Source organism: Blennius ocellaris (assembly GCF_963422515.1).
Source record: "Blennius ocellaris genome assembly, chromosome: 14".
Taxonomy (NCBI): Eukaryota; Metazoa; Chordata; class Actinopteri; order Blenniiformes; family Blenniidae; genus Blennius; species Blennius ocellaris.
The window spans coordinates 9461768-9482615 of NC_137663.1; the positions used below are offsets into that span (position 1 = coordinate 9461768).

The 20848-nt window shown below is 42.1% G+C and overlaps 1 protein-coding gene across 1 annotated transcript; it reads right to left on the minus strand.

The window, feature by feature from the left end:
- Nucleotides 1-1948: 1948 nt before the first annotated feature.
- Nucleotides 1949-20275, minus strand: rbm27 (RNA binding motif protein 27). The gene is made up of 21 exons (XM_080508219.1): nt 20113-20275; nt 18305-18423; nt 17409-17536; nt 17199-17278; nt 16642-16847; nt 15946-16311; nt 14646-14873; nt 12780-12977; nt 11881-12027; nt 11610-11763; nt 10926-11079; nt 10612-10839; nt 10351-10482; nt 9950-10075; nt 9769-9843; nt 9506-9682; nt 9279-9383; nt 6140-6367; nt 5964-6047; nt 5734-5850; nt 1949-4404 (listed from the first exon to the last, which is right to left on the minus strand). Exons 1-21 carry the CDS (start codon nt 20169-20171, stop codon nt 4300-4302), a joined length of 3216 nt encoding a protein of 1071 aa, XP_080364345.1. The 5' UTR covers nt 20172-20275; the 3' UTR covers nt 1949-4299.
- Nucleotides 20276-20848: the final 573 nt, after the last annotated feature.

Consider the following 20848-nt stretch of genomic DNA (forward strand, 5'->3'; position numbering starts at 1 on the left):
CATGACCATAATATTTAAAGTTTAGTTACCAGTGGAGTAATCGCTGAGTTTTCTTGGTGTACATTAAATACAACAACATTCTGAGCAGGGCCTTTCTTCACAAGTGAATGAAATGATTTGTCAACAATAGACGATGCATGTTTTAACACAAACACTCACGCCAACTGCCTGTCAGTAATTCATCTTTAATTTGTACACATGGAATTTTAAAATTGTATTTGAAATATGAGGCAAATGTGAAAATTTAATTTGTATACATTGGATTTCTGAGTCTTCACATAGATAATCAAATTTTTTTTTTAAATGGTAAAAGTAAAATAGCAAATGAGTGCAGAATGTTTCAACCTATGTGTCATCAATAGACTTTATATGTAGACAAACGGCCCTGTTTTAAACTGACCAGCTGACCTGGAGGCCTCGGCCTCGTCTCCCCCCGTGAACAGTCTCCTCCTCGGAGCTGCTTGGCAGGTTCTCATGTGGCTGCCTGGTTAAAGCTGGTGGAGCCGGGTTAGGACGGGCCGAAAGAAGACCCAGGCGGGAAGAGGCGGGCTGATGACACAAGTGGGTCCATCCGATCCTCCTCGCCGCCTCTCTGGTTTCTCAGACCCTGAATAATTCAGCAGCACGGTGGCAGGCATCCATTACCACGCTGGCGTGTTCTTATTCATTACAGAGATTAAAAGGGCCAAAGATCTTTTCTCACCAGACAAACTTGTTGCAGCCAAACTTTCAGATCTGCATGATGTGCAGGCCGGGGCGGAAAAAATCAACACACTGTGACTTGTTGGACTATTTACTAAGTATGTTCGTCCTCCTCTTTGTGAAAATGTTGTCGGAACAAACCTGACAAGAATCAGTTGGATTATCTTCAGTTCATATGAACCTCAGCATCATGACAGACTGATAAAAACACATTTTGAAGGTTTTGTCTGCTTTGATTAATATCTGCAGATTGATTTGATTTCCACTCGGATTAGATTTAGACTCCAGGACGAGACATTGTCTCTGTAATTATACACAAATTGTCATTTACACCTTTTCTCAGTTTATTGTACAAACAGCTGACGTGACACCCTCCAGCTTGTATGTTTACCAAGTACGTAAAGAGGTTTTTGCAGCACTAGTTCGGATTTCCACACCTCCAAAAATGTCATCTTTATACTGTACTTTTGTCTTTAAATTGTCTCCAGTTTGCATTTTGGTATTTCTGCAGTTTTTTTTTTTTTTATTAATATCCCATCTTTGGCCTTGCTCAGGAAACATGTCCCTGCCTTGTAATATTTGAAATCTGAAATCTTTGAATCAACAACAGTTCAGGGTTCCTGTATGTAACAATATTTAAGCCTGGTTTCAATGTCACACTTCATTGATGCCTCTATGACCAGATGAGCCATTTTCACACTTTTGCACCATATGAGCTTGAATGCAGCTGCAAAATATCCTAATTACTATCAGAAATAATGAAACTTAAAATATCTACCCATACAAAAACATGTTTTCTATGGATTTTCCCTCTTTAATGCATCATCTGATCCATTTCAGCCGCTTATTCAAAGCTCCCATTTCCTAATGGTTAGAACAGTTTCAGCTATTCAAGCAAACTATCCTTTCTTTTCCTCAACAATGTACTATTTTTTTCTTGTTATAGCTTTTCTTTTAAAAAATCAGTGTGGAATGCAAACAAAAATGAAAAATGTTGATTTACATTACATATAATGAAAGCTTCAGGGAGCCACTGGAGAAGGGCTGTAGAGTCATATGTGGCCCCCAAACCATGTAGACTTTGTGTAGATTTACATTATTGAACTATAAATATATTCAAATATCTATATTTTGGTACATGATTGATGAAGTGAAAATACCACCCAGAAAGAAAGAGACCAGACAAGAGTATAGGGTAATATTTTCAGGAATGCTTTTGCTTGCATTTTTTATCCCCCCCCTTGCCAATGTTAACTTTTTTTCCTCTGCAATTCTTTTTTTTTTTTTTTAACCCAACCTTTCCCAACAAAATCCAATTCAGTTGTTTTCCTTCTTTTTTTCCTTTTTCTTTTTTTTTTTTTTTATCGTGGTACAAGCACCCCATTCCTCCAACTTTATTGGCAAAAGCAGACATGCTAGTAAATTAGAAATCCATTTTTACAAACAAAATACATGAAGAAAATACATCCACATCCTGCAAATATAAACAGTAACAAATCCAAAACTATTATCCAATAAACATTTTACATTTTTTACAACTATTTGTGTGATGGTAGCATACAGGGAGATATTACAAAAAAAAAAAAAAAGTGGGAGAGACCCTCTCTTGAATCCTCACTCGGACAAAACGTTCAACCAGTCAGTGACCTCATAAAAAAAAAAAAACAACAACCCCAAAACAAAAACATAAAATTAAGAAGTACAAAGTGCCAAAAGGAAAAGTGTCAGCCTCCTTTTGACTGACATGATGTGTGGATGAAAGATCTGCTCAAAAAGGGACAATGAGGTCACTGGCAGTGAGATATGCAACCAAACAAACACAGAAGGTGGGGGCCGTGTTGACGGTTGTGCGTATGAGAGTGACGGACAGAGAATCCTTTCGTGCCTGAAATCACATGTGCTGCACATGTTGGTGCTTCTACCTTCCTGCTTCTCTAAGTGGATATGAGTGAGAACACGCTGAGCAACACTCAGGTTGGTTGCATGTAAACAGCTATTAACCGACCGGGAGCGACAGAATGTGTATGTTTCTATATGTGTCTGAGTGGATCCAATTCCTCCCACCCCGAGGATTCAAACGTGAGGAAGGTCAAATAGAAGTTTTGTCCCCGGATCTCAAATGGTTGCACTCGGGCCAAGCTGCCCCCCCCCCAAAAAAAACCCCCAAAAAGAACAACAAAACAAACAACAACAACCTCTCGTGAGGTGCATGGCTCTCTCAGTGTTTGAACATTTCTGGAAAACAAACTGTCAAATTTTTGTGAAATCACAAGATGGACTAACACAAAGCAAAATTCATGAAAAGAAGCAGATTATAGTCACTCCTGCTTAAAGTTTTCTATCGGATACAACCAGAAAAACAAAAAAACAAAAAAAACAAAGCAAAACAGTATTTCCTCTCTCAACCATTTACAAAATTTACAAAAGTAAATCACAAATCCTGTAAAAACTCAGCAATCCGCTGATTGTGTAAGGCAAAGAAATTATACATATATAGATATATATATATATATTAAAACAACTGTTCAGTATTACATTCAAACACCTGTCTATGGATCTCACATTTCTGAAATGGGCGATCTGATCTTTGTGCCGTCCGGCTCGTCGAGGCGCCGCGGGACAGAGTAGAACAAGTGAAAATGTTACACACTCTTTGAAAATGCCAACCACCGGTCTGGAGGTGTGTATTTACAGAGTGGCACTGGACAATAAGGAAGCAAGAAAACATAAAGAAGATGGGTGGTGGTGGGGAGTTAAATATTGATTTACATGACTGTATCTGACGTGTGTGGACACAGCAATTTGTAAACATTGGGTTTCTCTATTGCACGGTCATCCTTCTGTACCTGCATCGGCTACAATATGGTGATGGTACAGTATGAAAGAGGGTGTGATGTCCTTTAAGAAGCAGCATAAATGAGCTCATGATTCAGACGAGCCACCCGGTGTCACAATCACACACATTTTCTTTCTTGGACCTTTTTGGGGATTTCCACACCTCCGAGCCAGTGTGAAGTTGTGAACCATACCATACTCTGCCAATAACGGTACGGCACAGTGCATTCATGTGGTGGAAAAATAAATAAATATCTCTCTGGTAGCGACAGAGAACGTTTTTATTGGTGATGGAATGGCTGTCCCTGAACTGAGGACGAGATTTGTTTTTTTTTTGTTTTTTTTACAAAAACTGGTGAGAAAAGAGCTTAAATACAGTATGTATAAAAATACCTATTCACAGTAGACACAAATGTTGTGCATTACTGATATTTAGCATCTGGTAAGCACACTAAAACTTACATAGGTTGTTTTTTTTTTTTTTTTAATCTATCTATCTATCAGAACAACTTAACATTTATCTTTCTCAGCAAAAGTGAGACGTTTCAAAGTGTTTAGACGGGGGACGCAAGAACTGCCGACTCCCAACTTCTTCTGATGTACAATAAAGTAAAGATGTTGAGACTTTGATTAGAGTCTAAAATTAGTTCAAAAATACTGCAGAGGAGATAAAAAATAAGAATAAAGTGAGGTGTTGTAGGAGGAAAAAAAAAAAGCCCACTAATTCTGCTGGAGAGAAGCTGATCACAAAATCGAATCTCTTCATCGCCTCCAAGACCGGCTCTCATACTCGTCGTCTTCATCGTCGTCCTCCTCTTCCTCCTCTTCTTCCTCCGCTTCCCCGGGCAGATAGGAGCTGGCTTCCTTCTGTTGAAATGGAGGAAACGGTCACTTTTCTGGTGTCTGACAATGATTGAAGCTCTTGAGTTTGTGATGAAGAAACAAACTTTTGTTTTCCGTCCACAGGATGCTTCTTTGCATCATTTATTGTTTGATCAGAGGTGTCAAACACATTTTAGTTCAGGCGCCACTTGCAGCCCAATTTCATCTGGAGTGTGCTGGACCAGTAAACTAGTGCCGTAATAACCTTGAAATTTGAACTTTGAAATCTGTATTTGCTGTGGTGCAGAGTGTACGTGACGGAAACGTCTCCATTTTCCAACAAAACCAAGCGCTTACTACTGAAAATGACTACAATGTCAACATAGATCCACTTTGAATGATACTTTCTGTTGCAAAGTACAGCGAATTCTCCAAAATCTTCTCCCGATAGCTGTGGCAATTTGTGTTTTTATTTATTTATTTTTTTTTTACAAACTCACCCTGACAGCTTGGCTTTGAGGCAAGCTTGATAGCAAAAAGGCAGCATCACCGACATCTCAGCTCAGGTCTCAGTGTTAATTTCTTAAGAAATTCGTTTAAAAAAAATAAAAAACACTGGTTTTTTTGACGTTTTTACAACTTGTTTGGTCTTGCAGGCCGAATCGGAGTCTCTTGCAGGCTGGATTTGGCCCTGGGCCTTATGTTTGACACCCTCGATTGAGAGAAAATGTCATCGATGCGGAGACGAGAGTAATATATAGCCATCCAGGTCAGATTCGTTGCGCCGCCGTTATGTGACATCTTGAGTTTATATGGAAAGTCTATTTTCCACCTCTTTCTAGTATTTCACAAACATCTGGTATAAGTGCACCTAATAAACATCAGCATGAGGAGATAAAGACTGGCGACCTCTTCTGCTTGGCTTTCACAAACACAGAATGAGGTGACTGCATCGAAAGGAAACCAAAATTAAGGGGGAAGAAGTGATCAGAGGAGACGATGATCACGGTTTGTTGAAAATTACACACTGGGTCTCAAAGAAATTAAATGATCCAGGGAAGTCTTAACTTAAATTTCTGTAGCCTCAAAAAAAAAAAATGCAGCTGAACACATGAAAATACGTATAAGGATTCCACCTGACAGTAATGCAGCTGCACTCAAGGGGCCGAGATGCTCTTAGTACTGAGAGGCTCGTCCTGATTTTCCATTGGGAGCCCCGGTGAAAAATTTAGAAGCAGCGGCGAAAGAAATGTACAAGTAGAAATCTGTGAATATAACTGAAACTTCCCAAAGTTTGAAGTTGTGCTGCACATTGACCTCCTTTCCAGACTATATGCCGCCGCGCCGTAAGATGGGATTCCCGTCGTGTCGTACCGTATTGTCTTCATCTTTCGCCTCGTCCTCGGGTTCTGCTGTGACGGAGGGCGTCTTGGGCTTGTACCAGGAAATCTGCAGGACGCGACCTTTGAATTTCGCTCCCTGGTTGGCTGCCTGAAACACCAGACGCAAAACCATTATTGGAATAACTTTTTTCAAACGCGCTTCAGAATGCGAGGAGTGGAGCGCACGGACAAAGACGCCCATTTTGGCGTCGTGTGACGTACATTTTCTGCTTCGCTCCGTGTCTTAAAGGTCATGATGACACTGGTGGCGTCTTGGTGACGGAGATCCTCGATTTCACCAAATTTCTAAGACCAGAGAGTTTACACACGTTAAAACATGGTGTGATTTAAGATCTACACATATTAAATCCAGTGTTGGACGTCGTGCGTTTCCTCACCACAAAGTGTGGCATGAGTTCCTCCTTCTCCTCCTGCGTGACGCCGAGAATCGCCAGGGCTCGGGGTCTGTGGTCCACCACCATGCGGTTCACCGTCCCGCCGCGACCCATCATGTCTCGGCTCCGGCTCCGGCCGCGGCCCACGTGCATGGCGCCCGGCTCCAGCGGCATCTTGCCCCGTCCTCGGCCTCGACCCGCCGGAGGCCGGATCAGCCCCAACCTGGTCGCCTGGAGGAAGAAGAAGAGGAGGAGGAGGAGGAGGACAGACCGAGAGGTTTAATGTTGTAGAACGACTTGCTGAACGTTGCTTCTGAACTCGATACGCACAGACATTAATGGCAAGGCATCGCTTTAGTCTGTATTTTAAGAAAATGATTAAATATTCCTTATGACTAGAAGTGATGTGCAAACCATAAAAAGCATGATGCCGAGCCATTGTCCAGTTTACAAGGAAATATATATATATAAAAAAATCTATTAAAAATCCTCCAAAGCAGGGATGTCAAACAAGACCTGTGGGCCAAAACCGGCCTGCAAGAGGCTCCAATCAGGCCTTATAGGAGTTTGTAAAAATGCCCAAAATGCAACATTAACATTTTTTTTAAAGCTATTTCACTGTATTTTGCACAAGAAGATATCATTCAAATTGGCTTTATGTTTGAAATCGTTGCAATTTTCAGTAGCAGTTGTTTGGTTTTGCAAAAATTAAAACATTTCCATCAAGTATATTTTGCACAACGAAGACAATCTTTAAATTAAAGGTTTATCATGCAACTATTTAACCGGCCCAGCCCACATGGGATGAAAGTAGACTGTATGTGGCCCCTGAACTAAAATGTGTCCCGACACCTCTGATTTAGACCTTCGTCCAGATGATCTAATTAAAACAAATAGTACAAAGAAGCATCCAGTGGGAAGGAAAAAAAAAAACATTTAAAAGATGTCTTGAGAGAGAGATGTCTGTCCCTCTCTGCCCTTCACCATTAGTTGTCACTCCTCCATTTTTTAAAGCAGCATCTCGTTGCTCCGTAACCACTCCGTAACCTCAGAGCCACTCTCACATCCATTTGTCCCTCCTTCCCTCACTTCTGCCTTTAATTGTCATCCCGCGATTCTCCTCACAAGGACCCAGCGACTCAAACTTTAATGAGACGTGGCTCCATCAGTGTACGACTTGTGTCGGATTTGGCTTCGTTAGGGGCTGCTCCTCCGGGCTTGCTTAAGTGGCTCCAGTTTAATGTGCAGACGGAAGACTGGCTTCGGATGGATGGGGTGGTGGGGGGAGGGGCATCTATGCATTTTTAACAACGAGCTAATTTAGGACCTGGAGGTTAACACAGACACTCACGCACACACAAAAAAAAGGGTGTTGCTGACAAAAACTATGTTGTCTGATAGTGAGACATGAGAGGGGAAAGTGACATTTTTACAACTTTACTGTGCTTTTGGCTAAAAACATTCTGCTTAACGACACTAATGGTATTTCTTATTATAGCCCTAATTGTATAAATTAAAAAAAGAAAAAAAAAAAAGAACTGAGCAGAGAAATGCCAATATTTAGCATATTATTACTCGAACCCCCCATGTACAGGACGATTGAAATTCACAGCTCATGCTAAACATGGGCTACTATAAAAAAAACATCAAAAAAAACAAAGCATTTATAGAAGTATTTAACTATTTATTCAAATAACTATAAGTTGTGAGAAAATTGTTCAATTGATACAGACACACTGGAAATTATATTCTTAAAAATCGAAAAACCAGGGTCAGGGTTATGAAAAATCTCTCCTCCTAAAAAAATTAATAAACAAAGAACCCCCACACGCAGTGTGACAGATTTCTTCCCTAATTCTCTCAATCTCCCTGACATTTCTGAAGATGAAAACTAAATATGACAGGATGACATAACCCCTATAGAACTGGAGAAGGTTACAAAATCAAACAAAACCCCAGGAACAGACAGATAAAGTGCTGAATGGAAGAAAACCTCAAAAGAACTACTGACTCCACTTCTGCTTAGAACTTTTAATTGGGTACTACTAAACGGTGAGACGCCCCCCTATGGCGAGAGGCGGTTATTGCAGTAATACCAAAGGACTGAAAGGAGAAAATGATACTGCTCTTATCATCAATCAAATAGTTTATTAAACCACAACTACAAACTGTTCGCCTCAATCATAGGCTGGAAACTCAAAAGCATCATACCAGATATAATTCATCTGGACCAGACAGGATTTAGTGAACAGGGGCAAACTCAAGATGACGTCAGTGGCACTTGACCTTCTCGCCCTGGTTCAAATATCAAACTCTGCTCCTTTTGTATACATAATATAGGCATAGTTGTTCTCTTTGCTTTGACTCTGGTGCTGCCTGCCCGAGGGTGAGATGCCCTGTCCAATACGGCGGAGAGTCTGGATCAATGGTTGTGATCACATCCTGACTCGGATGCAACATATAAAGTTGGAGGCCCAACAGACCATGTTCAGTCTATTTACACAGTACTTCCCATTTCCAGCAGGTTGCGCTATGGCCAATGGTGGTCATCATCATGTGGTTGTGATCCCATCTGGTCTGTCACTCAACATATTACGTTTTGAGTCAGATCAGACGACTTTGAGAGTATTTAAACTGATTTTCTTGTTTGATGGCAGATATCAAAGTTTGTGGCGTTGCCATGCCCAGGTCCTGAAGTGGCGCCACGACAGAGTCGCTATATGGCTGTGATGTGGACAAGACTGTGATGTCACGTGTGATATTTGAGGCAGAATGGAGCACGCTCAGTGCTCGAACCCTAATAAAACATGAAGGTATCTGATGAAAAAAAACCCCAAACAGATTCTATCTTGTGAGCTGTATTATGTACTCCTTTTTGGTGCTACAATACAATATTGTATTACTTTTACTTATGACCATTGCCACGTGTGCAGAATTCAACTCTCTCCTCCAGTTGCAGGACTCACTTCAATGCGAATTCAGTCCTTTCTGCAAACTTCCTCTGGGGCTTTTCTTGGTAACACATCCTCTAATTCAGCTCTCAAGAAAAGTGTTGATGACGCAAGATGCTGTCACCGTCTCTCTCTTTGTATCTGTGCATGTCTGAGGCAGTGTGAGCCGTCTGTGTGGCTGAACGCATTACCTCGACTTGTAGTTGCCCCAGTTTTCGCTTCAGGTCCGTCGTGTCCTCTCCAGAGCTCATCTTCTTGTGAAAGTCCAGTTCAGCATCCAGTAACTCCTTCTGGGCCTGGACAAACGTTTGTTCGTTATACTATGTTAGATAGCCCATTCTGAAGTAAGATGCAAAAAGAAGGAGGTTCTGCTGCCATTGAGTTCAAAACACACAAAGTCAAAGTGGCCCAGACTCACATCCGTCTTGGTTTTGGGCTGGTTGTGGTTGGCGTTGCCACTTGAGAGCTGGGAGGCCGGGTTCATTTCATTCTGCAGCTGGGTAATCTTCTCTGTGAGCTCCTTCAGGGTTTTCATGATGTTGGCCCGCTCCTCAGGCTTCATACCGCGGTTCTTCTCCAGGCGGTTAATCAGCACCTGGAGCAGGAGGAGGGACAAGCAACCAGATTAAATGAGTTGGAAAACACTTCGAAAAGGCTCTTTGTGCAACAACAATGTCTTACTTTCTGACACTCAATCTGCGCCTTCAACATCTCTTGTTTCTTCTTTCTCATGTCCTGTTGAAGTTTTAGAGCCTCCTACACGAGAAGGAGAAACATAGATTAAATAGACACAAAACATTCATAAAAAAAAAATTCAAAATCCAAGAAAAACTTGGAGGCCAATCTCAACTGAGCAACATGCCTGTTTCTTTTTTAGGGCCTCCTGTGCTTCCAAAGCTTTCCCCGTTTTGCCGAGGCTTTTTGACAATGACTTCAGAGCTGTGGAAGAGTACGGACCCTTTTGTGGGTTTGTGAGCGCAGGCGCTACCTGAAGAGTCACAGAGGGTGAGGAAAAAACACAAAAACCACACACACACACACACAAACACAATTAGGTCATCAAGATAAGACAACAGCCAGAAGCCACATGATTGCAATCATAAAGCGAACATCTTACACTGTATGGGAACACAATTCACGTGTCTCTAACATGATTTCTGTCTTAACTAACTTAAAGGAGCACGAGCAGCAGAGGAGTTGGACACATTCCTATTAACATCCGTGACATTTACTGCAGGGTACCGATGTCAGATGAACACATACATTAGGAGACTCTGTGTTTGCGCTCAGACCGTCCAGCTTGGTTAAAGCAGTGGCGCCGGCTGTTGTCGGAAGATGATGCTTTGGTACGGTCTTGTTTAGCACATAAGCGGCTGGATTGTGCTGCCTGATCCCCTGAGGACAAAACAAAAATATACGGAGGAAAAAAAAACAAAACCAAACAAACATTAAATGAGAAGTTTATTCAAAAAAGGCAACATTAGTTGTGAAACGACAGGTTTGTTTCATCCTTTAAATGCTGACCTTATGCATGTTGCCATGCTGTGGTGTGTGGTTGGGCGCCGACACAGCTGATTGGCCCCAGGAGGTTTGCTCCTGCAAGCCTGGGTTGTTGGGTCTGGGCTCACGGTGCCAGTAAACGCAGATGAATCGGTTGTTAAGAACTGCCGCGATGCTGGATATGGCCCGCTTCGCCTCCTCATTCTTTGTGTACTGGATCAAGGCTGCCTCCGGGTCTCCGCCAAACACCACCTGGCATCAGAGCCACACTCTCGCTTGGACACTTGCGCGCGACAGTCCAAAGTGAAATTTAAAAACAAACAAAACATCCCTTTTACCTGTATGTTGACGATGGTTCCAAACTTGCTGAAGTGCTCGTTGAGCTTGGTGATGTTGTTGAGCTCACGCGGGATCCGGCGCACCTCCAGCTTTGTGTTGACGTAGTGATTCCTCTTGGGGAAGTTGCCCTTATGCTGGTTGTTAAAGTTTGGCCTAAAGGAAGATATCAAGAGAAACTCCCCTCAGATCGACTCTTTTCAATGTTCATCTCACACATGACGGCAACTGAAACAGGACCAAGACTGATGACTTAAGATTTAAGTTCTGCAGTCAACCCAAACCCTTCATGCCATATAATGGGAGACGCTTGCAAAAAAAGGCTCCATTTCAACCTGCCGGACCTGAAAGGTGGATTACAGGCAGGGCCTTTACAGCGGAAAAGCATCGCAGTTGTTGGGATATTTGTGTGTGTCCTGCTTACTACAACCGAGACGGAGGAGCAGCAGCTGCTGACCTGAGGTAGCCTGGTTTCTTTTAGCAGTAATGGCAATTGGGGTGCGGAACCAAATCGATCAAATTGCAAATGCCCTTGTTCTTCAAATTACATAGAAACGCTTGCACCAAATGTATGCAATTCTAGTTCTCAGGTTTTCTTTCCAACAAGTGGGGATTTCCTTTCCAAAAAGTTCCCGTCGAATTCGGAGTAAAACCACAAATGCATGCATGCGTGTGACTTTCCGTACTTGTCCATCCAGGGTTTTTTAATGGCCGGTGCCTCAGATGTATTAGTTCCCATGGGCCTCTTCCTGCTGTCCTGCTCCGAGTTGAAACGCGACACATTACTTCCAGGGATGCTGGCTGCAGTGGCAGGCTCCGTCTGGATTACTATGTTGGCAGCTGGCGGACACAAACACAATCACAAGCATTCTTTTTATGCATTCTGCTCTTTTCAAAATAAAGTCATGATTCAATAATGAAACTATTATATAGCAATTAAAAAGAAGTACATACTACCTCTGGAGCCTTGTCCTTCATTCGAGGTGAGGCCGATGAGGTTGGAGCGCTGACTCTGCACTCGGGGGATGAACTGACGATATGGGTTACGACCGGCAGCTGTCAGGCCGGGAGATTCTGGGTTATACCCCTCTGGATCGTAGTTATCTGAGTATATATAGTAAACACACACACACACACACACACACACACACACACACACACACACACACACACACACACACACACACACACACACACACACACACACACACACACACACACACACACACACACACACACACACACACACACACACACACACACACACGAGGTCAGAGGAAACAAGCCTTTACAATCAACAGTAAATCAGCCCACAACATAGATATATAAATGGTTTATATTCGTAAACCGGAGTGTTACCATGACGTGGTGAATAATAGCTTTAAATTAAATTTTGATAGATAGAAAAAACAAAACAAAAAAAAAAACAACTTAAATTCATATCGACAATAATAATAAAGCAAAAAAAAAAAAAAAAAAATGGAGTCTTGGAACTCGAATTGTTTTCTGCAACACAAATATGCTAAATGAAACTCATCACAGGACGAAGTTGGATTATAAAGTGTACTTATGAAGAGAAAAAAAGTTGAATCTCCCATTTTTAGTTCGGGAAGTATTTCTTTTGCTTTCAGAGCTACTCAGAGCTCTTTAGTTAACAAACAGCACCCCCCTCTGGTCCACAACTGTCATTGCAGCCACAGATATCAAGCTAACGTAAGAAGACATTCTACAGCCGAGCACAGAGGCAACAAGAAAAATCCAAAGAATCCTAATCCAAAGAAAAACAATTGAAAAGCAAGACATGTGTCTGTTCTAAACACAGCCCCAATCTGAATAGGAAACGCCTCTGTGCTTACATTCAGACTGGATATATTGGGGACGAAGGGACACGGATGAGGACGAGGAGGGAGGTGCAGGAGGAAGAGGAGGAGGAGGAGGAGGAGGAAGAGTCGGTGGCAGCCCCACGCCAGGTGGTCCGAGAGGAGGAGGAGAAGAATTGATGGTAGATTGGTGGTTGGGGGTTTCAATCCCACTGGTTACTATCAGTGGGGGTCCTGAAGGAGACACAAGCCCAAGCTGATGTCTCAGGTACTGTTCAGGCACGACATCGATTTCACTCTTTGTTTTGAAGTGCTGATCTGACCCGGATCATGACAGCACAGCTCATGACTTATAATACACAACATTAAGAAAGAAAAGCATTGCACTCAATATAAGGGAGAATCCGTACCCAAAAAAAAAAGCAGCTGCCAGAATAAAACACAGTGGGACTACGATTGAAATTCATGTGATTGGTTATTACCTGAAATACTTCAGCTTTACAAAAATGTTTTAAATGAACAAACGTACCCTATTTGTGCTTTTCAGTAAATGTGAAACAGAATATCAGATTTTTTTTTAATTGACTGTGCTGAATAAGCAGCTTATATGTTGATACAATACAACCAGTAACTGAGCAGCTCAGTAACAAAAGAAACCTTAAGGCGTGTTTCTTCCACCAGTTATCAGATTATTCAAATGATCATGCCAACAGTATAATAGAAGGTACTTCATCACACAACAGTCGTTATCAAATTAAAAGTATTGGTTGAACATCGATAACTTCGACCTCTTCATGTGTGTATACCTGTTTATCTGATTTATTTCAAAATGGTATAACCGAGTGGAAGACTGAATGCAATAAACATGACGCTCAGGAGGAAAAAGTCAATGATAAGTTACTTCAGGGAGTGAGTCGTTGACAAATTTCATGATCAATTGATTGAAAATCCTTCAACTAAGACCATCTTCAACGAGACAAGATGAGATGCTTTTAAAATAAGATTTTAGAGTCTTGCTTCACTAAAAGATCGGATAATGGACTGAAATGGCACAACTTGAGATTTTTAATGTTACGATTTGTGAAGTGCATGTAAATACATCCGATCAGATGATGACAGTGATCTGATTACTCCCGAGTATCTGGGTTGTATTCATCAGTAATGTGTGGTGGTAAAAGTGAAGAAAGAGTGACCTAAAAAGAAATGTGCTTTGATGAAGAGGAGGTAGAAGGAGGGAAAAAAAAGGATTCTTCTGGCAGCAGCAGCTCAAGTTTATCATCTGTTACTTTAACCATTTTATAAGTCATTAAAAATGTACATTTCACATGCACCCAAAATGAACCCTGTAGGAGAACTTCACAAAATGCAACAATTTGAAAAGATTTTCTAAAAGGAAATAACAGCAAAGTGTACTTTATTCACTGAGGATTCCGCTGTCCCCTAAGATGGGAGAACTGAGCCAAGAGATCAGTGATGCAGCCATTAAATCTAACTCAGATTTTGCAAGTCCAGTAGCATTAACATCAAAGCCAAAGCATAAAGGGAGAGAGATGAAATCAAGTATGCTGAATAATGTGGATATTATGTGTCTTGAGAAGGGACAGGCTTTAGCCAACATTAGTTTGCAACAGAGAGGATTTAAGATCCGTCAGCAGGTTTTATTATAGTGGAGTCATTTTGTTGCATTCTTGACTGCACATGAGTTTAAGGAAAATTCAGTCACAAATAGATGACATGAAATTGCTCTAAATTGTTAGTGAGTTAGTGTTAGTGAACTTTTTCACGGAGCACTTGTAGAAATCATATGTAGTGGTGAGGACTTACTGCTCGTAAGAGCAACACTACCAATTCCTGTACAAATATGAGTTTCCTACCCGGGCACCAAGTGTGAGTGATACTTACTTGTCATGGGGAAGATGCCTGGTGGTGGCGGCTGGGTGTAGGGTGGCATTGAAGGCATCCTGAGGGAGGGGGGCGGCTCCGTAATGGGGGGCATGGGCAGGCCGCCGGGGGGCATGACGGGCGGTGGCGGGAACGGAATGATGTTTGGTAGATTGACGTCGTCAACGATGAGAGGGTCATTGCCGTGATCGAAGAGACAAAGGTCACCACGGACACAAAATCCTTTCTCTGCAAGAGTCGAGACAAAAGGAGGAGAATAATCTATTAATAGATGGTTCAGATCAGATACAAGGTGAGAAAACACTGGCTCAACTTCTTTTATTCAACTGAAGACTTGACAGGCTTGAAAAGGTATTTAAAATAAAACTTGGAATAAGATTCTTAGCTGCCATTTCAGTTTGCTGATGACCTTAAAGCTTCACAAAGCTTTCCCATTCTCTGCTCCTGGCAAATATAGCCTGGATTAAACCATGAATAGGATCGTTATGGTTAGAATGCAGAAGGCTTCAGCACTACATCACCGCGCAGATACTTGTTCTCCCCGTCACAGACAGCTCATGCAATTTGACTCTTTTGTGCCTTTCTTCTTCATGTTTCCCTAGTTAATCTAATAAAAAAAAAAAAACATTTTTACGACAGTTCAAACATGCACAGAAATCCCAGATAAATAAATACTGGAAGTGTCTTTTCCACAGATAATCAGCTCGTCTATCTCGGTTAAAATGATCATCTTCTTTTCAGGTAAAGCACAACTGCTGAACAATGCCCGAGCACAATCACACTCACAGAATGTGTACTTGTGTTGAAAAAACCCCTAATAGGCTCTGTGGTTGAAAATGGTGACAAAAGTAGCACGTACCACTAAATGCAAACAAACCAGCAAGTACACACGTTTCAGTTGAAGGCAGAAGAAAATAAACCATACAGGACATGCACTTCCCCCACAGCCTCATTAAGAAACTGGGTCCCTGGTGCTGCGACTGAAAGAGTCCTTCAGGGACAGTCGGTAAGTTTAAACTCTCTTGTGTAGCTTTACGCGTGAGTCTACTTCTCTGCTTACTGCCACAGGGGACGGTGGAGCGAGAGCCAACAGTGGTCATTAGTGAAGACACTAAACAAGGCACTGAACCATCATGGAATGAGAATGGTTGAGTTCTTATGGTAACCATCAATTATTAGGGCACATTTGCTTTCAAATTAACCAACTTCCCTTATTTATTGGAATGCTAATGTATTTAAGTGCAAATTAAAGCAACTGATAAAAGGTAAAAGGATTGGAGATAAGAAGCTCTTCTCTCACCATCATAATCTCTGCAGCGTTGTTTGAGAGGAGCGCCCTTGTTGGGGAACGGCTTGCCGCCGCGGTCCTGCCTCTGTGCGCCGAAGTAGCCTGACCAGCTGTCTGTGGTGCTGTCGGGCAGGTGAGCTGGGGTTGCAATGGGGACGCCTCCAGCTCCCGGGATGCCGACGGACGAAGAGGAGGAAAAGGGGTGAGGTGTTGGCCGCGGCAGTGGCAGTGGCAGAGGCAGCGGCAGTGGCAGCGGCAGCGGTAGCGGTAGTGGCAGCGGCAGAAGAGGCGGCGGGTGCTGCTGCTGGGGGCCGGAGGCGGTAGACGAGTTGTAGCCGTCGGTGTCCTTTCTCTCAACCTCAAACTTTGTCTTGAAGTCTGTTAAAGAAACACAAACGCGAGTCAGGAAGTATTACAGCGCCATCACTTGCACTAAACAAATGTTTTAGTTGTGATTGATCAATAAGTAGCCCCCCCCCCCCCCCCCCCCCCCACCCCCCATTTCCTTCCATTTGCAGATTAACCTTGTGGGTAATACGGCCAACTCCAACTCGTGTTGCAACCTCCCCATGAGTGCGACTGCAAAGCCGTCCACATTGTTCCTCCCTTTCGACCGACTTCCCCACAACACTGAGCGACAAAACCGACGGACATCCAAGATCGTGTTCAGCCTCTTCTCTGTGATCTGAAGGTGGAGGGCTGCCTCACCTCTGCCTCCTCTGTGCTCCCTGTCCCTGCTCTTGCCTCGGCTGCCACTCCTGCTCCGGCTGCGACTCCGACTGTAGCTCCTCCCACGGGGGCTGCCCCTGCGGCGCTCGTGGCGCTCCCGCTCGCGATGGGAGTCGCAGCCGCCTTTCCCATGCCGATCAAAGTCGCGGCGCTTGCGCTCATCCCGCCGCCTGTCCTCGCGGTTCCTGTGTGTTAGAGGAGACACATTTCAAAACCCGCTTTCATCCTTGTTCGTCAGGGGAGAAAAAAGTTGAAATGAAAATGCTATTTCAATGAGACCGTGATCGGTCGAAATGAAAATATGACAAATCACTTTTGTTACAAGGAAACATGAAAACAGAGTATAGACAATGTGTGTGTCACAGCCAGGGGACAAGTCACTGGACACCTGGGCCTTCATCAAGCTAAAAGCAACACTCAGGGGGGGTTGAAATGAACTGTGCAAATACAGCTGCATGGTACGAGCTCTAAGCAAGAACAACATGCACAATAGCTGTATCCCCATGTCACATGTATCCCGGTAGCCTCAGCCATACCTGGACTCGTTGAAGTCGGGGCGATTTCTCAGAGGACTTCTCCTTCGCCTGTTTTCTCTCTCCTCCTCTGGTGTTTCAGCCTTGTGGGGGGGGGGGGGGACAATGACGCTTATTTAAGTTTTCACTATTGAAGCTCAATTTATTTGCACAGGAAAGCAACTCATTGTCAGTTCAGATGAAGCCAGGACTTTTCAAACCCTCCATCCTCACCTCAACGACATCAGGCTTCACAGCAGGTGGCTTAATCTCCTCTTTGGGAGCTTCCTTTGCAACAGCATTTCCAAGGTAGTTCTTAGTTGTCAGACATTCAAAAAGTTTATCGACGAATCCCATAGTCTCTGCAAGGACAAAAAAACCCACCATGTGATCAGGATGAATCTTCTACTGGTGAATTTCATGTTTACAGTTGAGCTCGCTTACATTAAAGATAAAAACTAAAAGCTGTCAATAAAGAAAAGCTCAAGAAATCATCATTAAATATATCCCCAATATGAGACACAACAGTACACAACAGACAACACAGACAACCGTACTAACATGACAAAAAGATTAAAAAAAAACAAAACAACCAAATAAGCCTTGTTATTTCATTGTGAACTATATTCCTGATAAGTCAAGATACAATTGTAATGCTGTGGAGAGAGACAGAGTGAGAGTCAATTTTATAAAATCATGCAAAACACAGTACAGCACAAGACTCCCTCTGGTGGACTATTCAGGGATTTATAAGTAGTCCATGATGTTACAGTACAGCTGAATAAACAACTAGACACTCTAAAATTAAAAGATATAGATTGATTTCTATACATTTTAGTTGTCTGGTGACTTCTCAAACAAACGCTTTATAGCCATGATATCCCCTTGAGGACTGCATTCTATAAATACAGTACAAGATGGCTCCTTAACATGTTAGAAGGTTTATTTTAGTTTTTATTAGTAGAAACATAACTGAAAACATTGTCTGAATTGATAACCCAGCATTCTATACACTTGGCTGTGCTACAGGAGAGTAGTCGACGGCCTTTTCACTGTTGGCACAATGAGAGAAGAAAATCTTCCGTTTTTTTTCTCACACAGGAAAAACAAGCTTCATATAGAGTGTGTACCTTTTTGTAGGAAGACATCAAGTTGATCAGCACAAAGGGCTCGGAGTTCCTTCTCCGGTTTGTCCTTCTTCACAAGGGCCACTACATAGTTAGCTAATGCAGAGGGGTCGGCATCACATCTGCAAGTCAACACATGTATAATCAGCAACAGAGATCCAGAAAATTTATCAATTTTATGCTAAAAATTGTTCAGAAGACGGAACATTTACTGACAAATTGTTTTATGAAATAAGAAAGGGAGGTGACAAGACTATTTGTCCATGCATGCAACATATCAGGACTACGAGATGAAATATTGCAATAATAAATAAATCAAAAACTAGAAATCAAAATCTTTCAGGAAAATCAGATAAATAATTCAGTATAAGCTTCATTAACACATTTTGTATTTAATGAAAAAAAAAACAATCACACTACAACCCCTGTCAGCAAGCAGGAGAGTACAGCTATTGCAATAATAAAAAAAAGAAGTTTACAGCCATTGGCTGTAAAACCATCATATTTGTCACTTGAGCCTGAGCAAACAAGATCTGGTTGTCTAGTTAAAAAACAATCAGAGGACTTTGATAATGTAAACAAACAGGAACAACTTCCATGAAGAACCGCTGTGGCTTAAAACCACGATGAGGGACTTTACAGCTCATCCTTTCAAACAAATCCCCAACCTGGTCACGCTCAGTTCCCACTGCTACCCTCAAGCAGATGGTGCAGGACCTTAAAGGCCAGGACAAACGAACTCAGAACCGTCTTTTACCACAGGTACATAATCTGAGCAAACAGCTCATTGCAACTTGAATGAAAAGTGCAATAACTGACTGTTGTATGTTGTACAAGAGTGTATTTGATATCAGCATGTTTTACAGCCATTTTATTGATCTCTTTAAACCTTCTACCTCCTTTTATGTATTTATAATGTGGCACATGCATGGGACCACACCTTACAGTTTCATTGTTATTAACGATTCAATTAAATGTCTTACAGTGCCAAATCAAAAATAGTCATGTCAAGGCACTTTTGCCGAGAAAAACCCAACAACCTGCAGAACCAGACTCAGGGGGAGGCTTTCTGCAGAACCACTTCGGATTAGGGAATAGAAGGAGAGACAAGGATAGGACAGTCATGGCAGATTGTAGGCAGGGATTCTCCCTTCAATAATGACTAGACACAGTATTCCGACTCTTTGAGCAATGGGCTTTTTGGAAATAACATTTTTATTCATCAACCTGACAGATAAGCCAAACTCAATCCAAATTTACTAAAAACAATGTATTTGTTTAATCGCTCACATATGTTCAATAAACTCAACTTTGAGGAGCACATGTGTTCCACTGGCATCAAATGCACAACTATGGAAAATCAATCAAATACATATTGGTATTTAGTTTGCTTACAAACATATAGCTAAAGCGTCAGCTTGGAAGTTGACACTTTTTCGAGATTTGAATCAGGAGTAAAAAAATAAAGCAGATGTGTTGAGGCTGAATGGGTGTAGGTGCACAGCTGTTATAAAAGTTACATATCATTCCACCAGCAGCGTGCCTGCCCAACCGAAAATAACAGCACGACTAATGAAGCCAAACGGGCCTACACGGTGCACAACGTGGACCCCTTCGACCCCACTCGCTGATAGACATCGACATTTCACCACCTGCCCAGAAACAGGCCAGCGAGCGGGGATCGGGGCCGGCCGGCTAACTCGTGCAGGAATCCACCATCAGTTGCCCCATTGATGTGTGGCTTGTCCCCACTGGCTAGCCGGCTAATGGTAGCATGCTATGCTAAATGTCGTTGCAATTCAAACACTCACATTGGCTCCAGGAGCTTTGCCAGCCACGACTTCAGAGCTTCCACATTCTCTATGATCATCGTGAGGGGGACTGCAGTACTGTCTATAAAAAGAAAGTGCACGTTGTTAACTCTGCTCTCATCGTCTATGAATTTAGAAGCTTTAAGGCCTTCAGTCTTGTCTTCTTCACTCGCAGGTCGGACGAGAAGCTTTACGGCACGACAACACAAGTTCAACTGTCGCAACGCACGCCTGACGGCAAATGAACAATAATTATTAAAATATGTTAAAATATTGAAGATCGTTTCATCCCTTTTAGGGGGAAATATGTTGTTTGGACTATTTGATCACTGCATAAAAAAAGCAATCTTATATCTTATAAACCTTTTTTTTCCTGATGTCTTACATTCATTGTTGCAAATATTCTGGGAAAAAGCCACGTTTTCCTGCTTTTCATAAGTCCAAACATTACATAGTCTCAATTAAATACTGACAAACTAAAGGATATTAAAATAATAGAAATGTGTTCTTTATTTATAACACTAAAAGCCCCAAGCATTGGATGTAACTTAGTTCTTTCTTTCCTTTATTTGATCCTTCTATTGTTATAATTATACTGTTCGTGTAAAGTGTTATTGTTCATTGAATGCAATTTGTTCTATTGAAAATGTGTGACTAAAATAAAGTGCCATAGAAGGATATGTTCTCAATTTTATAGCGGTCAGGGAAATAAGAACAATAATATCGATAACGTTAC